Source organism: Eschrichtius robustus, chromosome 12 (genome assembly GCF_028021215.1).
Source record: "Eschrichtius robustus isolate mEscRob2 chromosome 12, mEscRob2.pri, whole genome shotgun sequence".
Classification (NCBI taxonomy): Eukaryota; Metazoa; Chordata; class Mammalia; order Artiodactyla; family Eschrichtiidae; genus Eschrichtius; species Eschrichtius robustus.
The window spans coordinates 36,233,839-36,249,693 of record NC_090835.1 but is presented as its reverse complement, the minus strand read 5'-3'; the positions used below and the strand labels follow the sequence as shown (position 1 = coordinate 36,249,693).

Below are 15,855 nucleotides of genomic sequence, written 5' to 3'. Positions count from 1 at the left end.
GTGGCATGGATCAGGAAACAGTATCTATAGTTGAAGCTGTGAGACCCAAAGGGCCATGGGCTGGGTGAGATGGAGGTCAGCAGGGGTCAGACCACTCAAGACCTGGAAGTATGTTAGGCAGGGAAAGGCCTAGAGCAGATCAGCCTTTTAAAATAATGACTCTGGCTGCTGCCAGAGGGTAGACTGTGGGAGCAGAGTGGAAGTAAGGGGAGCAGCCATCTAGGTGAGAGATGAGGGTGGTAGACTCGGGGGTGACTGGGGATTTGGAGAAAAGTGAATGGACCAAAAAGATATTTAGAGGGTTGGAGATGGGGTGGGGAGGAGGTTGAGAGTTTAGGGGAGGGAGCCATCCAGGATGCCACCCAGCTTTCTGGCTTGGATGCATGGATGGATGGTGGTGGCCTTCACTGGGATGGACAACAAGAGGAAGAAGACCAGGCTTGGTGGTGGGGGGCAAGGAAGGTCATGAGTTCAGTTTGCATATATCAGACCGAGGGGTCTGAGCAGGTCTGGGCCTACGTGCTGTCCCACAGGCCCCAGCAGCACGGCCACCCTCTCAAACCCCCAGGCTCAATCTTTAGCAACTTCAGCTGCTTCCTGTCCACACATCCCCCTCCCCCTCCACACACACACACATCCACAGGGCGAGTCAACCAATCTTCTTCATCTGTCACATGGGGGTAGCTGTAAGCAGTAAGCGAACTAGGGCACAAAAGATGCTGAGAAGTGGGCCAGGTGCTAGTCACTGTTAGCAGTGCCCACGCCCTTTCTCCCGGCCATGCAATACAAGTGCATTTCTATCACCTCTACAGCACAGGCTTGGAGCTAGCCGTCTCCCAACAGCCCAGTCTTGATCTTGCCATGCACCTGCTCAAAATATTGTTAGTGTTTCCTACTCAAAAGACGGGACCCCTGTGCCAGCTGGTCCCAAGCCATTTCCCAGCCTCCTTCCCCACCCTCTTCATCAGGTGCTGCTCCCATCACAGACACCTGCACCTTCCCCAATCATGCTGCACACTTACCCATCTGCTTTTCTCTTTCTCCCCTTCCCACCCGTCCTTCCCAAGTGCCGCTCTATTTGCCAGGCACCTCCTCTGGGAGGCTTCTCCAAGGCCCTGCAGGGGATGAGCTCCACCCCTTCCAGATTTCTACAGCTTCCTCAGGCTCCTCTTTAGCTCTGGCCACTCTTGGGATTCACTGGGCTTCCTTTGACTTGTCTGACTCCTTTTCCCAAGGCATCAGCTCACTGAACACAGGGAGGCACTTGAGCTTCATCACTGTGGTGTCCTAGTGCCTGGCACTGTACCCAACCCAACACAGGGCTTGGTCGATACTGGTGCAGAAAATCAACAGAACCCTTAATGTACAGTTTCATGTTGATCCATCTCATCTCCCGCAAAGGCCAGAAGACAGGCAAGAAGGGTATTCTGGCCTGGGGACAATAAGCCCTTTCCCAGAAGCTGCTCTGTGAGACAAAGTCCAGGACAAGCAAACAGAGATCAAAGAAGCCTCTGGGCCCCCTCACCATATCAGGGTCACAGCAGCCAGTACATCCCAACCAGGGCCACGGAGTGGGTTGACCAGGGGCCACGTCTTCCCAGTGTGTGTGGCTTGTGGGGGACAGACAGGGTTTGTGCATAAAACTTAAGAAACTGCAGCTACAAGATGGGTCTCTTGGATCTTTGACTGCTTCTTCTTTCTTCCTAATAATGCAGAGGACATTTCTGTCATTACATGATAGGCTTGGGCTTTGGAGTCTGAAAGATTTGGGTTTGGATACCTGCTCTTTCATTTGCTGTGGGACCAACGTCCCAGGGACACCCTGAGGATAAAATTAGATCATAAAAGGCTGAGAGCGACGCATGGCTCGTAGTCTGTCCTTCATCACGAAAGCATGGCATTCATCTTTTGTCTCCACTATATCCTGGAATGATGAGGCTTACTTCTGCTCTTCTTTACAAAGCTGACTGGCCTAAAGGGTGTGTCACCCATTACTATCCCCAGAACTGTCCAGACCGCCTCTGGCAGAACTGCTAGAGTTGGTGCCATCAGAAACAAGGACGTGGGCAGACCCTTTCTAAGCCACCATATCTGCCTCCCTGGCCAAAGTATGACTGTCTGAAAAGTTTGTTGATGCTTAAAGAATTTTGAAAGAAACGCCTAACGAAGTTGAGAAATCCATTTTTAACTGTGGCTTCTTGATGCCCGCCGCAGTATCACTGGTGCTGGCCCGGTGCCACGGAGCCGGGATTAAATGAGCTGTCTGGGTCTTCACAATTCACGCCGGCTGAGTGTAGCTCTAACCAAGGGGCACAGTCTGAGTCTGGTCAGGAGTTTGCACAGCTGGGAATCCCCCTAAGGAGAAAGCTTTCACTGTCTATTTTTCATCCCCCAAATTGTAATATTTGCCTTCACCTTGTCTAATGTTTAATCCATGTTTATCCAGCATTTTATTGATTAATGGTCTGAGCGAAGTGATAGGCAGCAGGAGCCTTGAGACCACGCACGGCACGATGGGGCTTCGGGGGCTGCTCTGTGTGTGCCTGGCGTCCCTGCTCGCCCTGCAGGCCATGCCCGCTCAGGGTTCACCCACACGCAGTCCCAAAGGCGGCAAGGTATGTGGGTAAACCCCTGGGCCAGAAACAGGCAGCTGAGCCTGGAAGGGGCTCCAGAGACCGGGGCTCTCCCCACCCACCTCGACCTCCTCTGAATGGAGAGGACCTCCCAGCAGCATGGGGGAGGTGAGGCCAAGGCGTCAAGGACACAGGCTGTGTCCCATTCCCGTCCCTTAACAGATAGGCCCTGGTCCCCTGAGTGCTCTCACTCACACTTGTCCTGGTTTTGTTTTACAGAAGCGACCGGCTTTGGACACAGTGAGTGCGGATCTCAGCAAAGGGGTCTGTGGTGGGCCTTTATTACAGTCTGTTTCCCCTGGGCTTCGAGGTGTGCCCCTGGGCAGAGGGACTCCCGTCTCCTCCAAATGGGGGCTCGCCCACCCCCCTCATGCCCCACGGCATGGCCTCAGGCATAGAGAACAACACCTGTGTCAGAGATGGGTGCTGAGGTCTCCCCTGGCTGAGCCCCCATCCCAGCCACCTCCCGCACGTCCCACTTTAGGCTGTCGATGGCGTGGTCATCCGGAGTTTGAAAGTCAACTGCAAAGTCACCTCTCGCTTTGCCCACTGTGTCATCACCAGCCAAGTGGTCAACAACGCCGACGAAGCCAAGGAAGTGGCCTTCGATGTGGAAATCCCCAGGACGGCCTTCATCAGCGACTTTGCCATGTGCGTGCCCCGCCTGCTTCACCAGGCCCAGCCCGAAACCATGGCTCTGAGTGGCCCAACAGTGCAGCCCATCCCCTCGTCCCCAAGGGCCACAGGCCGGCCCCAGCTCTGAAGGACTGAAAAGTCCTTTAGGTCTGCTCTGGGCTCCCATCTTAGAGAGCAAACTAGAGCCTCTGACAGTGTGTTTTCAGCCTAGGGCCCAAGGAGCACAGGCTGGCACCCACGGTTTCTTGCTGGACTCTGTGGCCGTGGCTGCCCACCTCCCTGAGCAGCTCTGGGGGCAGCAGGAGGCCGGCAGGAGATGCCCTCTCACAAGTGCTCACCTGGACAGGGCCTCCTTAGTGCCTGGGCTGGGAGCACCTCCAATATGAAGGCCCTGTGTGGTCGGGGAGGGGCACCTCCCTGAGGGCGTCTTCCTCCCTGTAGCACAGCAGGTGAAAATGCATTCCTCGGGGACATAAAGGACAAAGTGACTGCATGGAAGCAGTACCGGAAAGCGGCCATCTCAGGAGAGAACGCCGGCCTTGTCAGGTGAGTTCTGGGCCCTGCTGGCCCAATCCCTGGTGCTGCCCTCCCCTGCCAGGATGGATGCCTTGGGTGGAGGGCAGCCCAGGCTGATGGGAAGGGAGCAAACTGCCCAAATCCACTGCTGGCACAGGTGCACTGGACGAGGCCTCTGGAGAAGTGGGGCCCTGACCCTGGCCAGCCAGCTAAGACAAGGGTGAGGGTCAAGGAAAGCTGGGAGCAGCACGAAAATAAGAGAAACTGACTCTGAGGGCCACGCTTTAGGTGACAAGGACCTCCATATCACTTACCATTTGTCTGTTTGTTGTTGCCACTGGTGGCACATCCAGGGCCTCGGGGAGAACGATGGAGCAGTTTGCCATCCAGGTCACCATCGGTCCCCGGAGCAAGGCCACGTTCCGGCTGACCTACGAGGAGGTGCTGAAGCGAAAGCTTATGCAGTATGACATTGTCATCAAGGTCAAGCCCAAGCAGCTGGTGCAGCATTTTGAGGTAGATCGCTGGTGACCACATGCAGGGGGCAAGGTCTCAGGAGCTGGGCTCCTGCCTCTCCCTCTCTGCAGCTCTGAGCGTTGGTTCGGCACCCACCGTGTGCAGCCCTGGGCCTGAGCACACAGGGAGGGGACTGACTCCTCAGGGTGGGCTCTGATGGCTGTTCGTGGGCAGGGAGCTCCCTGAACCCTCCAACCTCCTCCTCCTTCTGAGCCTTGGCTTGCTCATCTGTCAAATGGGGGTTTTGCATGTCCCAGAGCTGCCGCAAGGATCATGAGAGATATTGAATGTCCAGGGAGTTTGTAAACCAGGAAGTCCTGGACAGCCTGAGGGGCTGTAATTGTTACTGGCACCTTAGTGGTGGCCGAGTTGAGGGGCTCAGGCATGCACACTTCCATTTGGCCAATATTTTTGGAGTGCCTACAACCAGGCCCTGTGCTGAGAGCTGGGTGGGTGCTGCACACAGTAGGTGGTCAGGATATACGTTGGCTCTTGGCTGAGGCTTGATGATGGCTCCCAAATGGGAGCCTTGGTACAGGAACTGCTTCAATGCCACAGATCGACGTGGACATCTTTGAGCCCCGGGGGATCAGCAAGCTGGATGCCCAGGCCTCCTTCCTCCGCAAGGAACTGGCCGCCCAGCTCATCAAGAAGTCCTTCTCAGGGAAAGAGGTGCGTGGGATGGCTGAGCCCTCAGAGACTTCTCAGCATGGCTGCAGACAAGGGCTGCAGGCCACCCTAAGGGAGAGAGAGAGGGGAACTTAGCACTCCTGATTCTCAGAACCGCTTGGCAAAAGCCTGTGTGCTGAGGCTGGGGAGGGCGCCTACAACGGCTGCCTGGTCTGGGGTGAGTTGCTGGCTTGCTTAAGCCTCAGTTTCCTCTTTGCCTGTCTCATCCCAACGGGAAAGCATTCATGGAAATATAGGGCACATGTGCAAACCTCAGGATTCCAAGCCCCAGTGTTCTTGGAAACATGATGAAGTTTGGAAAGGCCTTTGGCCTACCAAGCCACTTGCCACTTGTCACTTCCCACCCATCTGTGGGAATCCCAGAAGCCCCCTGCTTGCCCCTACCCCAGGTCCTGAGGAGTGTGGCATATGAGTGGGTGATACCCAGCTAGTGCCCTGCTTCCTAACTTGCCCTCAACTGGAGCCAGGAGCAAACTGTTTATTCCCCACCCACCTTTGGTAGTGATTCCGTAACAATTCACTTACAAGAAATGTTTCCTACGGTTTTGAAGGGGTTCCTTTGAAACAAAATATGATACCCCAGAGTGTTAGCAAACATGCTTGCTTTCAGTAGGGGACCAAGGGGATGGTCTTTGTCTTCCTAATAATTCTTTTCAAATTTTTTTTTAATGAGCATATTTTACTTTTATAACAAACAAACAAAAAGTAAAAATAAAAGCATCTTTAAAGAAAATGTGGAAAGAACAGAAGAGTAGAAATGTATCGGGTACAAACCACCCCCAATTTCCCTGCACACCAGCACCAAGTCCAAACAGACCACAGCTCCCACTCTGGGCTCTTCCTTCTCTTTGTCTATCCAGGCAGGTTTCATTTTCCAGCACAGTGTTGCTTTTTTCACTAGACAGTGTGAGTTGACCCATGCTTCTCATGCTGCTATTATTCTGTTTTTATTGTGTATCCAAAGTGATGATACTTATAGAAAATCCCAATGATTCAGAAGCATGTGAGCAAAGAAACAGGTCTTCTCTCCTACCACCCACAGGTGTGTACTCTCAGCAGCAGGGCGAGGGGCCCACTAGACTCATTCCTATGCCTGTGCACCACACACACACACACACACCTTACGCTGTCGCTGCAAACCAGTAATGCCTCACACCTTCAATGGTTCCAGGGTCATGTGCTTTTCCGTCCCACGGTGGGCCAGCAGCAATCCTGCCCCACATGCTCTACGACCTTGCTGAATGGGGACTTCAAGGTGACCTACGATGTCAATAGGGACAAGGCCTGTGACCTCCTGGTGAGCCGGAAGCTTCTTGCCCAAGACTCAGAGGGTGGGCAGGGTGCTTGAGAGAGAGGCCTCACTTGTCCCTTTGTGTTTCAGGTCGCCGATAACCACTTTGCCCACTTCTTTGCTCCCCAAAACCTGACAAACCTGAACAAGAATGTGGTTTTTGTGATTGACATCAGCTCCTCCATGGAAGGCCAGAAAGTGAAGCAGGTAAACTGTGGCTCTAAACAGTTAGCCAGCAGGAGCTTCTTTAGCCCCATCACCCATCCCACCCTGGTTTTGCCTCCAGAGTCTGGGTTTGGGACTTCTGCTCCTGGTCAGAGGCAGGGTAATTTAACAGGATATCCCAGTGGTCAGGGGCTCTGGAATCAGCCACTTTCTCACTGTGCAACCGTGGGCAAGTGCATTCACTTCTCCTCAACGGCAAAAATGGGAGTAAAATGCAGTGCCCATAGGGTTGTGGGGTTTACCAATGGAGGATGCTTGGAAGATGAGACCTGTACCCTAGGCGTGCAGGGATGACTACAGTGGTCCCGCGAGATGGCTTGCAGCAGGGCACAGCCCACTCCCACAGTGCTCTGGGTGTCCTGTCCATAGCGCAGTGAAAGCATGGCTGGACAATCAGAGTTTTAGGAACTCAGCCCCCTGGGGTCCTCTGTCTTAATCCTGACCCCCTTGAACTCCTGGTCATTTCCCCTCCCCATACTGGGTCCCTTTGCCTTCTCCATCCCCCTCAAGACATCCCAGAGCTCAGTAGGCTGCTCCTCTCCTGGCGCCACCTGGCTGTCCTGTCCATCCCCTTCTGCTTGCCCACCATGTACCTCTACCCTGTGGACCTCTCAACTGGGTATCTGGAGATGACAGAAAGCACTATCCTGGGGCCCTGCCCCTCCACTGACTGTCCTGTCCTTACAGACCAAGGAGGCGCTCCTTAAAATCCTGGGGGACTTGCGGCCAGGGGACTACTTCGACCTGGTCCTCTTTGGGTCTGCAGTGCAGTCCTGGAGGGGCTCGCTGGTGCAGGCATCTGCCGCCAATCTGGACGCAGCTCGGAACTTTGTGCAGCACTTCTCTCTGGCCGGGTGTAAGGGCAGGGGTCTGGGGCCGCCTTGACGTCACCTCTGTCCCCTCAGATTCAGGGCATACGCTGATCTGCTTTCTCTTTTTTGCAGCTACAAACCTGAATGGAGGTTTGCTCCAGGGAATTGAGATTTTGAACAAAGCTCACGGAAGCCTCCCAGAACTCAGCAACCACGCCTCTATTCTCATCATGCTGACAGACGGCGAGCCCACAGAGGGTAAACGCCCCGAGGGCTACCTTGGGAGGTGGTGATCTCTTCATTACCAAAGGCATTCAAGCTGAACTTGGAAATACAACCAATGGGGATGCTGTCCGGGACAGAAAGGCTAAGGGCAAAGCCAGGCACTGGTTTAAAAGCAGAGTTCAGACCACAAAGTCTGCAGGAGCTCCAAGGTGTTCTGTCCTGAGTTGGGAAGCTGGGGAAGTTTCTGCATGACACGGGGTTGCACAGGGCCCAGGAGGATGGGCAGGACCCTAGGCTGAGTTTAATGAACTACGGATTCAGCACTGACTGAGTGCCAAGCACTGGACTAGGGACCAAGGAGAGACACTAAGAGAACAAGACACGTCTTTGCCCTTAAGGAGCCCAGGGTCCACTGGGGGAGACAGACCCAGGAGCAGATGCTCTGTCAAGGGCCCTGAAGGAACAGGGTGCCAGAAGGCCAAAGGAGCACAGACAAGGGGCACCTGGCCCAGGCAGGGTCTCAGAAGGCCTCTTGGAGGAAGTGACCCCTGAGCCCAATCTGGAAGGAGGGGAGGAGAAGCAGGAAGGGATCCCTGGCAGAAGGGGCAGCTTGAGCAAAACAAGGTTTGTGCACTGGCAGGGCCTGCCTGGGAAGTGTAGGCATATGCAGAGTAGGTGAAACAGGGTGGAAAGGTCAGCAGGACCTCACAGGCCATGCGAGGAGCCATGGGTTTAGAGCAGAATCAGATCTGCTCATGATGGATCCATGTAGATGGGCAAAGTCTTCGAGGAGCTCTGTGAGCAGCTGTTGCAGTCACCCAGGTGAGCCAGCAAGAGGCGTTGCCTCAAGATGCCAGCGGGGACTGGAGATGGTCTGAGATGGGAGTCTTGGCCCCCAGGGAGGGTGCCCCAAAGTCCCCTCGTGCCCCACACACCTGTGAGCCAGCATCCCATCCCTACCTGGCTGTGTGGCTGCAGGGGTGACGGATCGTGCCCAAATCCTCAAGAATGTCCGAGATGCCATCAGGGGCAAGTTCCCACTCTACAACTTGGGCTTCGGCCATGACGTGGACTTGAAATTCCTGGAGGTCATGTCCCTGGAGAACAACGGACGTGTCCAGAGAATCTACGAGGACCATGATGCCACCCAGCAGCTGCAGGTCTCCTCCTCCCCCTGCTCCCAAAGTCATGTCATGGGGAGCATGGCCTTGGCAGCCACGTACCCATCAGCCCAGAGCAGATAAAGCTCTGGTGTGGGGTTCGAATTAGCTGTGTGACTTCGAACCAGTTACTTAAGCCCTGAGCCTGCAATTCCTTCTATAAAGTAGGGATCCCGACACCCCACTTTGTGAGTGGGTTTCCTGTTGGATGCCTAGGACGACCCACCAGCTCTGCACCCCCCATCCCCACAGGGTTTCTACGAGCAGGTAGCCAACCCTCTGCTGAGGGATGTGGAGTTGCAGTACCCCGGGGATGCCGTCTCGGCCCTGACCCAGCACCACCATAAACAGTACTACGAAGGCTCGGAGATCATAGTGGCCGGGCGCATCGCTGACCACAAACTGAGCAGCTTCAAGGCGGACGTGCAAGCCTATGGGGTAAACAGAGGGCTGCGGAGGGTGGAGAGGCGCCCAGAGACTCCAAACCTACGCCGCTCCCCACCCCTGTGCCCCCAGCAGCCTCTCTTTCCCCAGAGCAGTGCCTCACCCCAGCAGGCCACACACACCCCAGGGCTGAGCATTCTTCCAATGAAGGCATCCTGAGGGCAGGCTAGAGTGGGGTCAACAGGGCCTTGATTAGCTGTAGTCCCTTGTATCCAACTGGTCCACCTGTTATTCCTCACATCATTCCTCCCAAAGCGTGAGAGGGTGAGAGGCCAGCCTCTTTCTTCTCAAGTGACAACTATTTCCTGAGCACCTACTGCACATGCAGCTTTGCACCGTGGTGCAGGGCCTGTGTGTGTGTGCACACTGCAGTGTGTGTGTGTGTGTGTGGGGGGGGGGGTGTCACAGAGACCTGGACTCTAGCCGTGCAGTGTAGTTGAGGGTTCAGGACTCCGGCTTCGAGTGAGGAAAGCTGAGCTAGACCCTGGCTGCAGCTGGGTGACGTTGATCAAATGGGTCCAGTTCTCTAGGCCTTTCTGTACCGTGGGAGTAACAATGTACTGGAGAGTTGTGTGGAGTAAATGAAATAATCCACGTAATAGGCTTATGCAGTGCCTGGTTCATGGGATGCGCTTGGGAAGAGGTGCCCCCATTACTGTAGCTGGGGAGAGAAGGCGCATTTGTGAGCTGTGGCAAGCTGAATGGTGCACGGGGCCGCGGTGGGCATCCGGAGGAGCGAGGCGTGGTTGAAACAGCTACGTGGTGGATCGGCTGGTTGCCTGCTGGCATCCCCCAGAGAGAGTAACTCCATGAGGGCAGGGCCTGATCCTCCATCCCTGGGATGCCCAGGGCCTGGCCCAACTTGGCTCACAGAGTGTGCTTAGCAACTTTTGTGGAAGGAACGGATGGAAGAGGATGAGGAGAGCAGGCTCAGGAAAGGCAGGGGGTAGGATGCTCAGAACGGAGCTGCAGAGACCAACCAGACAACATCGGGCTCCCCCAGAGCCCCTCATGGCGCACAGCCTCTCTCTCCCTCGCCTCCCTCAGGAGGGCCAAGAATTCAAGACGACCTGCCTGGTGGACGAGGAAGAGATGAAGAAACTGCTCCGAGAGCGGGGCCACATGCTGGAGAACCACGTCGAACGCCTGTGGGCCTACCTCACCATCCAGGAGCTGCTGGCCAAGCGGTACCAGCCCGGCGACTGCCTGGGGGGTGGAGGGGCACGACCACCCCAGAGCACCCTCACGCCCTGGGCCTTTGGACTATGGAGGGGCGGTTCTAGGCCTTGGAGGTTGCAAGCAGGTCAGATTTACTGGCCTCTGCCTTTGCTTCCTGAGTTAATATCAACCAGGCAGTCAGTAGTGTGGTCAGGGCCCGCTGGAGGCACAGGGCAGCCCCTTTTGCCCCCACTGAGCCGCTGCGGGGGAGGCTTCCCTTTACTGCGGGGCTGCTGTGTCCAGACACACTCATTTAATCCTCACAACGTGCCGAGCAAACCGAGGTTCAGAGAGGTTAGACCACTTGCCAGGATCTCACAGCTATTGAATTCTCTGTGTATTTCTGAGACACATCCCCCAGCCCTGCCAGACCTCCAGGTTTTCTCTGAGGGAGGCCTTTAAATCATGAGGTCCTTGAAGACAGCCCCTGGGCGGGGCCACTGCAGGGGCTTTGTAAACGTTTGTTGAAAGAGTGAACAAAGGAAGGAAAGGACAAGGGGGTGCAAGTCCATTGTCATCCAAGCTGCGGGCTTGGAGCCGGTGTCTGTCTGGCAGGATGAAGTTGGAGGGGGCAGAGAAGGCCAACGTGTCAGCCAAGGCCCTGAAGATGTCGCTGGCCTATCAGTTTGTGACCCCGCTGACCTCCATGACCATCAGGGGCATGGCGGACCAAGACGGCCTGGAGCCCCTCATTGACAAGCCCCTGGACGGTATGGGCTTGCAGAGGGGAGGCTGTGGGCATGGGGAGGCTTCTGAGAGCCAAAAATCTCCTGGGCACTAATTCTCTTTCCTTTCTCTCCTTTCCAGATTCTCTTCCCTTGGGTGAGTTTTTAAATCACGTTGATTTTCGCAAGGGGCTCCGGGTGGCTGGGCAAGTGGCACGTGCTCCAGCCGCCGGGCACACAGCACCCTGCCCCCCTGCCCTGCTCCACCCTTTCTTGGTCTCTTCCTTCCCCGAGATGCCCTTCCCTACTTTGCTGCAAAATAGTTGCTGCCTCCTGTGTGCTCGGGGAGCTCTCGCTCAGCCTGAACCCCTCCACTCCCCGGCCTGCTTAGGGGCCCTACGTGTGAGCGTTCATCTACCAGGAGGGCTGGGACCCCCAGGAAGAGGGCTGGGACCCCCAGGAGGAGGGCGGGCCCAGGCCTGATTGGCCTCTGGGCCCAGCTGCACTTGGGGAATGAGGTGCGTGCCTTTCGTGTGGAGTGGGGAGGGTGACGCTGTCCTCTATCGTTGTCCTCTACAGAGATGGTGGGACCTGGAAAGAGTAAGTGGCAGCCATCCTGATGACGCAGGTCTCTACCCCTCTACTCCACACATGGCCACCTCTCAGGCTGTGCATTCAGTCCTGAGCAAAGCCCTGGTCATCACCTATCTGCCTGATGAGGAAATGATAGCCTAAGGCTTTCTTCCTCTGTTCCAGCGTTCCTCGCTGCCTCTCACTGGGAACCATCAAAACGCTCCCCCTGACCTGGCCTGGCCGCCCCACCCTTATGCCACCAGCCCCTCCCGGTTCCCAGGACAGGAGACCGAGAGGGGGCCAGGCCACTGTGCTGGGCCAAACTTCCGTTCCCACATCCCGAGAGGCGTCAAAGGCTCTGTGTCCACTCCGGCCCCTGTGGCCTCAGGCCAGCCCGTTTGGGTGGCAGGGGCCTCAGAAAAGGAGGCAGCAGCTCCAGGGAAGGCCCAGCTGCCTCCCTTCTAAGCGCCGTTCACTCTTGCCCGTCAGCCTTCGTGCTGTTGGCCTCGCAGCCTTCTCCGACGCGCCCTAGCTCTGAGGTCCAGCAGTTGCCAAACCAAGTGACTGGCGGTGAGTCTTGGGAGGGTCTGAGGGACACCTCTGCCTGACTGAACCCTTCTCCCCAGCCGGCCCCATGTGCCTAATACTCAGTCTAACAGACTCCATGCTGTGCCCCCAGTGGACACTGACCCCCACTTCCTCATCCACGTGCCTCAGAAAGAGGACACTCTGTGCTTCAATATCAACGAGGAGCCTGGTGTGGTCCTGAGCCTGGTGCAGGACCCTGACACAGGTATGGGTGACATCACGCCCTCTGCCAGAGAGGGTGGGGCCTGGGCTCCTCTGTCCTCAACATTCAGCCATGAACAGGAAGGACAGTGGCTGTGGCCTCCACTCCCCTCACCCTATGTACCCGCCACCTGGCTGGGCTCAGCCTGCCTCCTTCATGCCCCATCCACCTGCCTGGGCCCTATACAGGGCCTGCTTCTTGGGCATGTGACCTGTGCAGGTGCACAGGACCCTGCCCTTGGAAGGACTCCATGCTTGATTTAATGCTCTGCTGTTGCATCTTGAAATTCTTAACAATTTTTGAATGAGGGGCCCCTCGTTTTCATTTTGTACTGAATCCTATAAATGATGCAGTGGCCCTGCCACACCCCCTCCCCCGCCCCCCCGCATGGCTGCAGGGGTCTTGGAGCCCACCTCCCCAGCAGGGCTCAGGTGATGGGAGCAATGCCCTCTCCATCTATCGGCCACTTCTCCCACCCTCCCAGTCCAGGCAGGCCATCTGCTAATATTTGTTGAGCACATCCTAAGGTCTGGGGACACAGTGGGAACGGAGACAAAGTCCTCGCTCTCGTGGAGCTTAGGGAAGGGAGATAAACAGGTGAACAAATTCTTAGCTGACAATTTCAGAGCATGAGACGTGCTGTGTTGGGATAGTGAAGACGGGGAGGGGGCTTTTGGCTGCTCAGTTCAGAGGAGGCTTCTGTGGAGAGGCCCACCTGCAGCACCTACTGTGACCTGCCCTGTGTCAGGGCCTGGGTCCACAGAGAAGGAGCAGGCCCAAGGCCTGTCCTCGGGGAGGCAACACCTCCTTCAGGGCCCAGAACCGAGGGCTAAGTCTCAGAGAGTTAGTGTGGCGGGAGGGGAGGGAGGCGGTGCTGTGAGTGGCCTGCACCTGTCCTGAAGGCCCCTCCCCTTGGGTGGTGAGGCCCTCATAGCCCAAGGAGGGTGGGCATGGGGGCGGCAGGAGCAAAGACCGGCTGGTGGGGTTCTAGGGAGAGCTGGGCCGCCCTGACCCGGATGGCCCCTCACCCCACTGCAGGCTTCTCAGTGAATGGCCAGCTCATCGGCAACGAGGCCAGGAGCCCTGGGAAGCATGAGGGCACGTACTTCGGGCGGCTGGGGATCGCAAACCCCGCAACAGACTTCCAGCTGGAAGTGACTCCTCAGAACATTACGCTGAACCCTGCCTCCGACGGACCCATATTCTCCTGGAGGGACCAGGCCTCACTGCGGCAGAATGAGTAACCGGGCTGGGGCCGGGGCCTGGGAGGGGAGGCGGGGGTGGGTGTGGTGAAGACCAAGGCACGAAGCCCCAGAGCCAGCTCTGCTGCCCGAGCCTGCTGGGCCCCCATTCCCCGAGCTGTGTCAGTGTGTGATGTCCACGTGGCCTCCACGTAGGCTGTGCAGACAAGTTGGGCCCCGTGGACCATTCCCCACCCGACTCCCAATTTCCCTTGATTGCTGGACACGTGCTCCGGGCCCAGCTGCCTGGACGCCTGTGCTCCCGTGGCACCCTCACCCTGCAGTCCACCCCCGTCTCCGCCAAACCAAGCCGACTCCTGCTCCCAGGCCCAGCGCATTGGCCACCTCTTCCCTGAAGCCATCCCAGTCCCTTCCTCTGCTGAACTCCAGCGTTCTCTAGGTTTCTCTTTCAGCCCCTGTCTTAGTATGCCTTGTTTAGTGTTTGTTCCTTCCTTCACTCATTCATTCGTTCAACAAACTCTGCTGAGCACCAGAGCCCAATGCTGGGCAGCAGAGCTATAGGAAGACGTGGGCAGAGTCCGGTATGGAGGACACAGATGATAAGTGGGAGTCAAAGAACACAGACTCATAATAGACAGGCTGGTGTCCAAGTCCTGGCTCTGCCACTCACCAGCTGTGTGACCTTGAGCAAGTTTTTTAACCTCTCTGAGCCTCAGTCCTCACAGGATCAGAGTGGGAATTGAATGATGCAGTTTGCGTGGAGGGCTTAGCACAGGGCCTAGCACATTGTAAGGGCCCCATACACAATAGCAACAAGTGGGAAGGAGCATGGAGCAGGTAACCGTCAACCCCTGCGGGGAGAGGGGTTCATAAGAGCTGGGTCTCAAGGACAAGAGCAGCTGAATGGAGGGGGTGCAGTGCAGCCGCACCTGCCCTCATGGCACCTGGTCCCACAGGGTGGTGGTGACCATCAACAGGAAGAGGAACCTGGTGGTGTCCGTGGAGGACGGGGGCACCTTCGAGGTCATCCTGCACCGGGTATGGAAGGGGAGTGCCGTCCGCCAGGACTTCCTGGGCTTCTACGTGCTGGATAGTCACCGGATGTCGGCACGGACACACGGGCTGCTGGGTACGGCTGGCTAGGCGGGCAGAGCTGTGGAGTGGGGTGTTGAAACCAGAGGACTTACCCTGGGTCAGCTTTGCAGCGGGTCACCAGGATAGGCCCACCTCCAACGTGGCTTACAAGGCTCAGAGTTCCAAAGAGGGTCCCGGTGAAGGCTTGTCCCGCAAAAAGTCTGCAATCAAACACAATGAAGCTAAAGGTTAAGTGAGCCTGGGAGCGAGTAAGGAGAGGTCCGATTAGCAAATGGAAAGGTCCAGTGGACTCCCAGAGACCTCCTGAGTGGGATGGGTCATCGGCCACACTGCTTCTCCTTGTGGCCTTCCTGCAGACCCTGTTCTCTACGCCTCAACCCTCTCTCCCCAGCCAGATTCCTTTGGAATTGGTCCAAAAAGACAGGAGGTACAACCACCAGGCAATATATCTGCTTCTTTATAGCAAGTGAACTAAAGGTGGCTTTTGATGCCAAAATTTATCAGAAACAGTCAAGCCCTTGAAAAACAATTGTTTAAGCAACTCTCTAAGCCTCCAGTGAGCACCTACTGAGTACAAGGCAGCAAGGCCCCCGATGGTAACTGCCGTCTCCCATATGCCTTTCCAGGACAATTCTTCCACCCCTTTGATTATAAAGTGTTCGACCTCCACCCAGGCTCTGACCCCACAAAGACAGACGCCACAATGGTGGTGAAGAAACGCCGGCTGACGGTCACCAGGTGGGTGGGCTGCTCTCCCAGCATCTCTGCCCTTGGCCTTCCCCATCGTTGCTCCAGGCCTTCCTCCAGGTGTCACAGGGTTGAGGTGGGCTTCCTGGAGCGGTGCAGCCCTGCCAGACCCAAAAGGTGACCCCAGCTGGCTTGTCTCTCCTCAGGGGCTTGCAAAAAGACTACAGCAAAGACCCCCGGCATGGGGCTGAGGTGACCTGCTGGTTCATCCACAACAACGGGGATGGGCTGATTGACGGTGTTCACACTGACTACATCGTCCCTGACATCTTCTGAGCCCCCAGCCAGCACACCCATCCTCCCTTGGGACCATGGCAGAGGAGGAGCCTGAGCTACTGCCCAGGCCACACCTCCCTGTCCAAGCTGGTCTCCTATGTCGAAGCACTCATGACTTCCATTAAAGAGAGGCTATGTCCA

At 56.5% G+C, this 15,855-nt stretch overlaps 1 protein-coding gene across 1 annotated transcript; it reads left to right on the top strand.

Moving 5' to 3' along the window:
- Window positions 1-2,552: 2,552 nt before the first annotated feature.
- ITIH1 (inter-alpha-trypsin inhibitor heavy chain 1) lies at window positions 2,553-15,855 on the top strand. The gene is made up of 22 exons (XM_068558709.1): window positions 2,553-2,615; window positions 2,853-2,873; window positions 3,118-3,284; window positions 3,711-3,815; window positions 4,139-4,301; window positions 4,860-4,973; window positions 6,163-6,288; window positions 6,373-6,489; window positions 7,195-7,363; window positions 7,452-7,577; window positions 8,523-8,704; window positions 8,957-9,142; window positions 10,196-10,335; window positions 10,922-11,076; window positions 11,174-11,188; window positions 11,611-11,631; window positions 12,094-12,174; window positions 12,284-12,397; window positions 13,433-13,634; window positions 14,553-14,725; window positions 15,318-15,429; window positions 15,585-15,855. The coding sequence occupies exons 1-22, from the start codon at window positions 2,571-2,573 to the stop codon at window positions 15,712-15,714; spliced, it is 2,664 nt and encodes an 887-aa protein (XP_068414810.1). The 5' UTR covers window positions 2,553-2,570; the 3' UTR covers window positions 15,715-15,855.